General features: G+C 44.4%; 1 protein-coding gene across 1 annotated transcript in view; it reads left to right on the top strand.

Moving 5' to 3' along the window:
- Positions 1-2,928, top strand: part of LOC136372463 (immunoglobulin kappa light chain) — a 29,490-nt gene extending 26,562 nt beyond the window's left edge. The window contains 1 exon segment of the mRNA XM_066337458.1: positions 2,808-2,928. Within this exon segment, the coding sequence (XP_066193555.1) occupies positions 2,808-2,928 (121 nt within the window).
- The last annotated feature ends 9,101 nt before the right edge of the window (positions 2,929-12,029 follow it).

The raw sequence follows: 12,029 nt of genomic DNA, 5'->3' as shown, positions 1-12,029 counted from the left end.
GCTCCAGCTGGATAGCCAAATCAGAGCTGACAGGCTGGCTAATACAGTGAAAAGATCTATGTCTCTAGGTATTTTGGGATGCATGGGGGCGGAGGTGGGGTAGGTCAAACCGTGCCCTGGTGAGACAGTGAACTGCCCCGCACCATCCAATCCTAAAGTCTGTACTCTAGCCCCACAGTGTCTGCCTAACATCAGCACATGGGAAGCAGTACTCCATTCTTGCCTACCCCAGCTTCTGAGTGGTCAAATGAAGTCCCACCTCTGGGGAGGGCCTAGGAAAGCCAAGGGGTATTTGAGGCCTAAAATGAAGCTAGCACACACTTTAACCCTATCTTCTTGGAGTTTGTACCTGAATGCTGCTGGAAGCCAGGAGCTGGCTTTTCTGTATCTTTTATATGTGTGCTTTGCTATAATTTTCTGTCTCTCTTTTTTCTAATTCTCTCTTGTTGAAATATTTTGAGTAACTTAACATTGAATGGGTTTAAAATTTGCTAAATTGAATGGGCCAAATTTAGGCTTTGAGCAGTGTTTTATGTTGATTGGAAATTATACTAAATCTTTTGCCAAAATTCCCTGACTTTCTAGTTTTCCAGTACACTTTTGTCTTGTTTTGACCTCTTGAGAATATCTCATCAGTGTTTCTCCCATGCGTCTAACGCAGAGTACATGAACCACTGCAAAGTCCTTTTGTTAGAGTCTTACACACAGGTGCTTACACAGATACAACAGAGGAGGAAAAGAGTGCACTGGCTGCACTGTGCCCAGACTGGACTATAGAACCTGGCAGAGTACACCTAAAGCAACCATTGAAGCTATAGATGATTCACTATCGAATCTCCACTGTGCTTCCTAATGCATTTACTACCAGCTTCAACAGAAAACACCAATCCTGGCATAAAGTAGACCTGAGAGACACAAATATTCAGAATTGAGTGGTCTTAGACACTCCAAATCCCTTAAAAGCAGTTAAAGTACTACTTCAGACATGATGGGAAAGTCCATCTCTATCAGTCAATCATTATATGGGGCATTTCTAAAATGAAAAAAAACCCCAAGCATTATTTTTACCATAAGATGGTAAGTGAGCCAATTAGGTAAGATGTAGGCGAATCCGCGGACAGCTGGGACAAGGAATTCTGCCAACCTGTATGTTCTAGAACATGTGGTTTTATTGCAAGGGCCGTGGGTAAAAAGGCCTTGCCTTCAGCCACCAGCCTCGGCTGAAGGGAAGTCCTAAAGACAGAGGGAGAAAGAACAGCAGGGTGAGAGCTAAGAGAGAAGGGAGCGAGAGAGCAAAGTGGCAGGGGGAAGAGAGCAAGAGAGAGCAAGAGTAGGGGGAAGAGGAAGGGTAAGAGTTAAGAGTTAAGAGGAGAGGTGAGGGTAAGAGTTAAGAGGTAAGAGAGTTAGGAGAGTTAAGAGAGTTAAGAGAGTGAGGTCTTTGTTACAATACATTATATTTCCTTTTGTGATGAGTATTCTAATTTACAGTGACCAACCAATACAAGACACAAAATCCTATAGAATCTACATACAGCCTATAAGAACTACTATATTACCATACTGTGTTATATTTTAAACTCTAAAAACTACTCTTTAGACTTCTGTTTTGCTACATTGACCTTTGGATCCCTTAGCCAGCAGAAAGGTATTGTTCAATCAAAAGACATTCTCCTTCAGCTAGCTAGACCATTGTTTTCAGGTTATATAGTAACTAAGATTCAGTATCCTACAACTCAAAGTAAGCTTTCATTTCTATTTAGATTATAGGTTTCATATTTTCAGAATCTTTTGCTAAGCAATCATACTGATAAGGTTTCCCTGATTCATCTTCCCCAACAGTAAGGCTCTGCTGGACCTGCTCTTTGTAAACAGTGAAGGAGTGGTGGGTGATGTGGCAGCTGGAGACCACCTTGTATGCAGTGATCATGATATTATACAGTATTTTTGTTACTTGGAGAAGTTAGGAAAGAGATGATCAGAAATGCTACCTTGGACTTCTGGAGGGCAGATCTCAGACAGTTTGAGACACTGGTTGACACAATCCATTGGAAGGCGGTCCTGAGGAAGCAAAAGGGTCTAAGAAGGCTGGACATTCTTTCAGAAGGAAATCTTAAAGGCACAGGACCAGGCTATCCCCCATGTACAGAAAAATGAACCATGGGGGGAAAAATACTGGCCTCACTGAAAAAAGAGCATTGGCTGGAACTCAGGAAGATGGCTCAACAAACATCTCATGAAGAGTACAAGGATGCAGGGAGAAAATTAGAAGGGTCTAAGTCCAAGTAGAACTTAATCTGACTCCTGTCATAAAAGACTCCAAAAAACGCTTTTACAAATACACCAGCAACAAAGGAGGGCTAAGGAGACTTTCCCTCCCTTATTGGATATGGGAGGTAACATAGTTAAAAGGATGAGATACGAGATACTTATTATCTTCTTTCTCTCAGTCATTAATATCAAGACCCATTGTTCTCCAGGTACCCTGCCCCTCGCTGGAAGACAAGAACAGAAGCAGGGCAGGAGCAGAATGAATCTCCCATAATTCAGGAGAGAATGATCAGCAACCTGCTATGCCACTTAGACATTTGTGAGTCTATATGGAGCCGGATGAGATCTACTCAAGAGTACTGAGGGAGCTCATGGAAGAGCCCACCAAGCCAACATCAATCAGTTATAGAAGTCCTGGATAACTGGAGAGGTCTCAGGTGAGAGGAAGCTGGCAAATATGACACCTATCTACAACAAGGGCTGGACGGAATATCCTGGGAACTACAGCTCTGTAACCCTAATGGCTCTCCCCACACCAGCCACAGGGGCCTGCACTGCAACATCAAGGCTGAGAACATCATCCTTGACCTGGCCACCAGTGAGGTGAAGCTGGCCAACTTCAGTTACAGCGCAAATCTAAAGGACATGCTGTACACCTAGTTTTCAGGTGAGCCCACACTAGTGCCTGGTTGGGCACCAAAGGGCAGCCTTTACCCAGGTGGGAATAATTCTTCAAGTTGCTTTTTTCATGGGGGGTGGCTGGAGTGGATCATGGGTGGATTTTGTGGAATGGGAGCTAGCTGGGACTGGTGTGGGGGGAAACCAGCCCAACAGAAACAACCTGTGGAGGGTTGCAGAGGCAGGTTTGTAAAACCTTTGTGCTGGCCGCTTTCATTTGCGGACATGGAAGGGCTCATGATGCTCTACCCCTCTCTTCTGCCTTGGCCTATGATATTTTTCTTGAAACATGCAGGGTGGCGGCAGATAAAAGGCAGTGTTTTCCCTACTCATGCATGGGCATTTTCCTTACATTAGCTTGGGCCTTCTTGCAGGTCACTCTGCCCTCTTTCAGTATCAGGGGCTTTCTCTTACAACCTAAAGTTTGTCAATAACAATCAGGTGCTGGCAAGAAGGCAGCAGGTCACATTGTATGCCACCAGAGCCATCCCCACATCCTCAGGGATGCCAGGCAAGGGCAGTGTACACCTGATGAGCTCCAACTTATCCCACAGGAAAGCAGGTGTGCAGCCCACCTGAGGGGAGGATGATCTTGCACTGCTACCATGGACATCCAGTGATGATCTGGTCCCTGGGCATTCTAGTTTTTGACATGGTCTGCAAGTTCCATCCCTTCAACAGAGGACATTATTCTGCACCATTATCTTCTTCCTGCCATAGCTGTCCTGAGCTGCTGGTACCTGGCTTTGCATCACAGGAGGAGTAACGGTGTTGGGAGACAACAGGTGGCATACGAGCATCCTGTTCTTGCAAGTATGAAGGAAATTGATTTCCCATGGTTAGCTGGAGGAGCGGGTATACTTCCTACCATCCTGCTCTGCAGAACAGAATTGATTTGAAGGTTTGGGGACAGCAAGGGTACTGTCGACCCTTGAAAAGAGAGGACCATTGATCAGCAGCTTTTTGGTTTCTTTCCCCAGAGTGCCAGCACCATGTCAAATTTTGTTTATCCTTTTGTCTCTTTGACAGACCATCATGGAAGACCTTTTCAACCGTTCTTGGCCGCAGCACATTGACCTACTCCAGCAGATGGCAAAGATCCTTCCCTCTGCACAGTAGGATCCAGCAAGTAACAGCTCTACACATCTCATAGCATTGAGAAGCCAAAAAAATCAGACTCTTTCCCTGCAACCGTAGCACAGAGTAGGGATGACAGCTGATCAGATGCTTCTGCTAGTCCTGGGGCAAGTTGCAGAAGTGGCTAAGCAATCTCCATGGTATTTGAGAAGGCATGGTGGTCCAGTGAAGTTTCCATAGACCAGAAAAGGGGAAGCATCTCCACTGCAGATTCCTGACATCGTGGTCTCCCTGCAACCTGAGTACAACTGTGGCATCTTGTGCTGCAACCATCCTTGGCTTGGCCACCAGCAGGGCAAAGCTGATTGACTGGTTGCAGCACCTTCCTTGAGGACAATCCACACCCAGCTAAAATCAAGTTTGATTCTACCTAGTGAGAGGGGAATGCTCCTGGTCCCAGGTACTTGTGTAGTCCAGCCTGGTTGGGCACTGGAGGTTCCCTGCATTGCTGTGGGGTGGAAATAATTTTTCAGCCATCTCCCAGGTTGTTTGTTTTATTTGGGAAGAAGGGTATGAATGTTGTGGAAAGGGAGTTGGTTCTTGGCCTTGCTGACAACTTTCACTACTCATCCTGGCATAGGCTGAGGTAGTGTCTGGGCTGGAGCCTCACAAAACCCTCTACCCCTTGATTCCTCATAGGCGTACTCCTCTGCTTTTGCCTACGCCCATCGGGTTGCTCCTGGCAGCAAGATAAACCATCTTCTTGGCAGCAGGGATATTCTTCCGGGGTCCCATAATTAGTCCAAGCAGCATATCTCCTCTTAAAGGAGCCCCACCTGGAAAGTTTTACTGTGTCCACATTACAGGGTACCTTGCTAGACCTACAGCACTCTACCGCCAAGACTTGTGCCCTTGAGTCCAATTTTCCCCAATCCCGTTTTGGTGAATACGTAGCCAATCTAGAGAATCCAATTTCAATATGCCCAGATTAGTGACGAGCACTAGGAAACAACTTGTCAGAATCTGTTCAGTTTCCAAACACTTAATACACAGACCACTCGGTCTAAATCCCCTTCGACAGTGCACAACCCAGATCTTGCGACAATAAAAACATTCAAAGTGGATACATGGGTAACATGGACATCCTGGTATTGTACAATTTATCGTGTTCTCCTTGGTAATTTATTTCCTTGATGGAGCTTTATCTTCAAGTCCCCTGGAGATGAGATCACCTTCTATCCGGGCTTTTCTTTCCTGCTTTCAATCTTCTTCACCCCAGAGGCATGGGTACACCCTTTTTCAGCGGTCTGTACTGCAGTGTCTGTGGTTAAAAGGACAAGAAAACGACCTTCCCAGTGAGGTGTTAAAGGGGCCTCCTTCCAAGTATTTTACCTGGTCTACTGGTCATGTTTTGTGTATGGCAAATCTCAAGGGGGTGCTCTATGTTATGAGTCCATATTTCTGGAGTTCCTGGAGATTCTTGTTAATAAGGTAAGGCTGTATTTGGTTGTATTCTACCTTAGGGTGACCCACCGGCATTCCATGCTCATAGGGCATTCCATAAAGCATCTTGAAAGGAGATAGCCCAGTCCCAGTATATGGTTGGGTTCTAATATTTAATAAAGCCAGGGGGAGGCACCTCACCCAAGACATTTTGGTTTCTATCATTAATTTGGACAACTGTGCTTTTAAAGTCCGATTCATTCTTTCTACCCTCCCTGAACTCTGAGGGTGCAACAGGGTATGATACTCCCATTGAATTCCCACAGCCTCTGCTAGTTGTTTAATAATTTTTGAAGTGAAGTGAGTGCCCTGATCTGAGTCAAAAGCATCTATAATTCTGTATCAAGGTACAATTTCTTCTAATATTTTCTTGGAAACCATTTGGGCTGTCACTCATGCACTAAGAAGTGCCTCCACCCAGTGGGTCAATTGGCCCACAAAAACTAGCAGATATCTGTATCTCCCTACTTGGGCAAGTTGGTGAAAACTATGTGAATCCTTCTGAATGAACTATATGCTAGGGGGTGGCCCCCTAGCAGTGCCTGTTGGGCCCTCGTCCAATTCACTTTTTGACATGTCATGCACCCTTGTACCTCCTGTTTTGCTAATTCATAAATCCCTTTACATCCAAAGAATTTTAGAAATTGTTCAGTCAGGGCCTGTGCCCTTCAATGAGTGTGTTGGTGGAGTCTTTTTAGAATTCTCCTGGTAAATTCCTTTGAAACTAGCTCCCTGTCATCTGGCAACCTCCACTTTCCTTCCTCCCATTGTCCTCCTATCCTTTTGTATCTCTCGATCTCCTTTGGGGTAGGGCATAGGGGGTATTCCTGTGTCCCCACCCTCCTCTATTTCTGGTGTATTTACCAAAAGTAGAGCTGCTCTTTTAGCCTCCCTGTCAGCCAGATTATTTCCCCAGGTATGAAATTGTATTCCTACCCAATGTCCTTTCACATGTACGACGGAAATGGCCTTGGGCTCTCTAATTGCCTCCAATATCTGTTTTATTGATTCCTCATTAACTAATCCTTTTCCTCGAGTGCTGACTAATCCCCTTTCTTCCCAAATCTTCCCAAAGGTATGAACCACTCCAAATGCATATCTAGAATCTGTGAAAATGGTTCCCTGCCTTCCCTTCAACCTCCTTAATGCCTGTAGCATTGCATATAATTCACAAGCCTGTGCCGACCAGCCAGGACTCAAAGGACCTGATTCTATTACTTCACCAGTTTTTCCATCCACAATAGCATATCCTGGTTTTCTTTCCCCATCTATGACCCTAGCTGACCCATCCACAAACCATTTCTCCCCTTCTTCTAATTCCTCTTCTTCCAAATCTGGCCTGATTTTTGTTTGAAGTTCTATAATTTCTGTGCAATCATGTGTGGACCCTTCTGTGGCTACTCCAAACAGAAACTGAGTGCGATTTCAGGCTACAGTAGTCCTTAGCTCTAATTCTGGTGAATGGATCAGAATGGCCTCATATTTCAGAAGCCTAGCATCTGTTAGCCATTGATCTGCCTTTTGCTGTAATATACCCCGTACATTATGTAGAGTATATACTATTAAAGGTGCGCCAAAAGTGATTTTCTTAGCCTCTTCTACTAACAAAGCCACAGCCACGATTGCCTGTAGGCATATTGGCCATCCCCTGCTTACTGGGTTCAGTAATTTTGACACATAACCAACAGGTTTCTTAGCCCCTGACCAGTCCTGGGTTAATACCCCATGGGTGGTGTGATGGCTAACATCTACAAACAGTTGGAACTGTCTTTTTACATCGGGGAGACTCAGCATAGGAGCTGCTACCAATGTTTCCTTTAGGTCTCTAAATCCTTTTTCATCTTGTTCTGTCCACTTCAATATATCTGTAGTCAGCTTTTCATATAGGAATTTCACCTTCTCACTATAACCTTCAATCCATTGCCTGCAATAACCTAGGAGCCCTAACAACTGCCTAACTTGTCTCTTTGTCCAAGGAGGAGGTAATTCAATAATACCAGCTATTCTCTCTGGATCCAGCTTTTTCTTTCCTTCAGTAATCCTATGACCTAGATACTTCACTTCAGGTTCGGTAGACTACAATTTAGACTTTGATACTTTCCATCCTTTTTGTCTTAAGAAATTTAGCAAAGCTATGGTACATGCCCACACCTCCTCCTCCTTTTGTCCAGCTATTAAGAGATCATCTACATACTGTAAGATTTTTGTTCCATCATTCAAACTGACTCAGCAACTACAGTTCTAGAGCCTGTCCAAACAAGTTAGGAGAATCAACAAATCCCTGGGGAAGGGAGGTCCACCTAAATTGTTGTTTCCTATTAGTTACCGGATCCTCCCACTGAAAGGCAGAATAATCTCAACTGTCCTCAGCCAAAGGGCAAGCCCAAAATGCATCCTTCAAGTCAATCACACTATAACAAATGTTCTCAGGGGAGACTATTCAGGAGGGTATATGGATTTACTACCACAGGAAAACGAGTCTTGGTCCTTTCATTAACTGCTCTCAAATCCTGGACCAGCCTATAACTCCCATTCATTTTCCTCACTGCCAATATACGTGTATTATGTCTAGACATGCAAGGCCCTAAAGTCCCCTTCTCTACTAAATCATCTATCACAGGCCTTTCAGTCCTTTCCTCCCCTCCAGTGAAATAGGGTATTCTTTCACTCTAATTGGATCTTCAGGTCTCTCTATTTCTATATGTATTGACTCCATATCCAACCTCCCTGCTTCCCCTTGAGTATGTCAGACTTTTAGTTTATCTGATTCTCATCTTCCAGTTAATTTAAACAAACTCTCCACCAATGGTGAGTCTTTCACTATTAAAAACATCCCGAGAGACACCATTAGGTCTCAACCCAACAAATTATAATCTGCTTCCTCAACCAATAGCTGTTGGGGGGTTTCCTCACCCGAGCGTTAGGTGGTTTAAAGTCCTTGGCCCTCTAAAAGCCCTGAGTCATGTCAGTGTAAAAAAGCGGAGTCCTCAAGGTCTGTTTTCAGATTTCTCGTGTTGTTTATTATTCGATATCTCAGAATTTGCTCCCAGCCGAGGTCCGGACGGCAGCTGGGACACGAGGCGACTCCTGCCTCAGGGGATGTCCCCTAACATTTATACAGATAACTACATACTGGTTATTTACTATTTTGTGCCAATGCCCAGTGCCCACACTAGAAGTGACATTCCACTTCGATCCAATCCACTCTAACTACTTTGTGCCATCACCGCCCCAAAAAATGGAGGATGAGGAAGACATGTACATGAGGTACCACCCAAATTCCACCATCTTGTCCCCATTTACTTCTATTCTAAATATTCTAAAACTACTGAATTCTATATCGTCTACTGTGCTAAACTACAATTTTCACATCCTGGAGGTTTGTAATTCCTTTTGCAATGTTGGAAGCTTATCTCATGGATTAAAATCAAACCCGGTGTTTTCCTGGGCTCTGTGCCAAGGTCTCCGAGCCCCCTGGACTGGCTCTACAACCCCCTGTCCAGGGCTCAAACTCCTTTCCTCAGGTCCCAGGCCATTCAAGGGGATGTCCTGGACTCCAACATCTCCCCCTCCTGTTTGAACCAAAAAGACCTCTTTGGCAGCTTTGTCCATGAGCCGTCGCATGCACTGAAACAGACATGGCATGACCATGAGAAGAATTACAAACCCCAACAGGATGCATAAACCTGTTTTTAAAATTTCCTTCCACAGTGGTGAAAGGTCAAAAAAATTGAACATGCCATCCAGCCATGACCCAGTTACCTCTCCAAGTTTGTTTACACTTTCTCGCAATTGCTCGAGGTTTTCATGAATTGATCTGGAATGATCTGACAAGTTCATGCAGCACATTCCTTCAAACTCTTCACACCCATGTCCATGTGACAGCAAAAGATAATAGATTGCTGCCCTCTTTTGGACAGTTGCTCGTCTTACACTGTCAATATCCATTAACATATCACTCAGTGTAAGAGAAACAGCTCGGGCATGTTTGCTCAGCCAGCAAGCCATGTGGTCCAATTCTGTCAAGGCTTCTCCTGATGCTGCCTGCGGTGAAAAAATTGCAACTGCAATCCTTTGCGCCTTGGTCCAGGTGTGAACATTGTCATCAGATTTTGAATTGTATTGTTGGATGGATCTTTTCTCTTTATGTTCTCGCTCTCTCAACAATGTTATGTTAGGTGTTAACAATGAGAGTCTTCCAATGCTGTATGGACCGCCTTTGACATTTGCAGGGACTGCGGGCCAAACTCTGTCCCCACAGATAAAAAAGATTCCTCTTGGCAGTTGCACTGGAACATGGTTGGATGGTCTGCTCACCATCTTAGTGTAATTACACCAAGATGATGCATTTCTATAAATTACATGATTGGGAGTGACGTCTATTGTTTTGTTTCCTGCTATTCCGGGATAATTAAATTTTACACAAAAGTTCATTCTGACCGATGCAAGAATTTCCAATTCCTGTGGTTCAAAAGGAGCCACAGGAAGGAAACCCGTCCAAACATCCCGTCTGTTCACTGGATTTGAAATGACCTTTAAGGAGGTCGCTGGAGGTATGTTTTCTGGAGTCAGCCATTTGTTGACTGGCAATCCCACTAAACATATTGAAAAAGGTTTTCCTGGTCTTGAGTGAGTTAAACAAACGGTGTCCAGCCCTGATGCATTGGCCAGAGTTTCCCAAACGTTTTCCTTTGGCTGAGCCATGGGCCAAACTGCCGCATTGCTCAAAGCAATCATTGAGAGAATGAGGCACACGTGTGTCACCAAAGGCCTCTTTCCCTTGGGAACCACTGAAATCCACCACCACCCAAGTCCCAAAGAAAACCCAAATGCCAAAGTCTCTTTTGCGCGTAGAACAAGGGGATGTCTGCTGTCTTGACATCCACTCACGTCTGCATGCCTGCGTTCCTGTTTCCAATCTTGGGGTCTGCGTCTGCTTGCGCTTGGACTCGGTAGGGCTTCACGTTCTTCGCTGCCACCCATCTCGGTCCGGCTCCTGTGGAGACATCAACATAACCCTGCCCCAAGTTACTAATTTGAATGGTCCTTCGACCTGTCCTGTATGTGGGTTTCTGACCAAAACTAAAGGATTCTCCTTCAGTTTCGCTTTTGTACTGTCCGAGAAATGTCTGATAATTGGTGGACTGGGCTCTGTGAAAGAGCCATTTAGAAAGTTCAACACATACAAGGCGTTATTCAAGCGCATGTGTGGTGTTGCATCTGTCTCCCCGCTTTTCTGTTTTTCCAAAAGGGATTTTAGTGCTTGATGTGTTCGTTCAATGATCGCTTGACCTGTTGGAGAATGTGGGATAAAAAAAGTGTTCTGAACACCCCATTTCTTTAGAAAATTGCCAAGCACTTTCCCTATATAGGTTGGACCATTATCTGTTTTGACCTCTTGCGGCACACCTAAAGATGCAAACGCTTGTAAAAAATGCCGACAAGCGTGTTGTGCCGTCTCGCCTGTGTGCAGTGATGCAAAAACCGCACCTGAGAATGTATCAACAGAAACATGAATATTTTTAAGTTTGCCAAAAGATGGGTATTTGGTGACATCTGTCTGCCCCAGTTGCAGACTGTGCAACCCTCTTGGATTGACTGCTCCCATGGATGCAGGAGGCTGTACACGCTGACAGTCTGGACAGGTACTGATGATTTCCTCCGCCTGGCTTTTGGAAATATGAAAAGTTTCCATCAATGCTTGAGCATTCTGATGAAAAAATGCATGGCTCAACTTTGCCTGCTCAAAGATGTTGGACAAAGTATTTGAAATTTGCATGGCCAATTTGTCTGCCTGTGCGTTGCCTTCTGGTAAAAATCCTGGAAGAGAAGAGTGTGCTCTGATGTGGGAGACAAAATATTCATGTTCTCTCTCCTGTAGTAAGGTTTTCATACAAAGTAAGTATGAATATAAATCTGCATTATCAACGTCTCTCAAAAGTGAATCTTCAAGCTGTCTGACCATGTTTGCTACATAAGCTGAATCTGTGATCAGATTGAAAGGCTGAGGGAACAGTTTGAAAGCTCAAACCACTGCTGCCAATTCCACTATCTGTGGTGAACCCTGTACTGTTTTTATGTTTGATTCCCATTGTCCTGTTGTCACATTTTGCCATGTGATTACCGATTTGTGAGGTTTTCCTGAGCCGTCGGTAAATATAGTTATTGCGTCCAATGGCACTTCACTTATTTTTGGTTTTTCTCTGAAACTTATTTTTGCTTTCAGCAATTTGTGACTAGGAAAATGAATTGTGCATGTGCCAGGACAATTCAACAATGCAATTTGCAAGTCTTCCGGCTTTTGCAATGCCCAATCAAAATATTCTTTTTTCAGAGGCAAGTAAATCGTTGTAAAATCTTTGCCTGCCATTGTCAGCAATCTGGACCTAGCTTTGATGATGATTGGAGCTATCATTTCCAAACTTGTGAGGATTGTCATTGGAGATCTGTAAGATAAAAAGATGCATTCTAAAAGCAACAACGGGTCTGCTTGTGACACATCC

This window comes from Sylvia atricapilla, chromosome 1 (assembly GCF_009819655.1).
Source record: "Sylvia atricapilla isolate bSylAtr1 chromosome 1, bSylAtr1.pri, whole genome shotgun sequence".
NCBI lineage: Eukaryota > Metazoa > Chordata > Aves > Passeriformes > Sylviidae > Sylvia > Sylvia atricapilla.
This window is presented reverse-complemented; position numbering and strand designations above follow the sequence as displayed.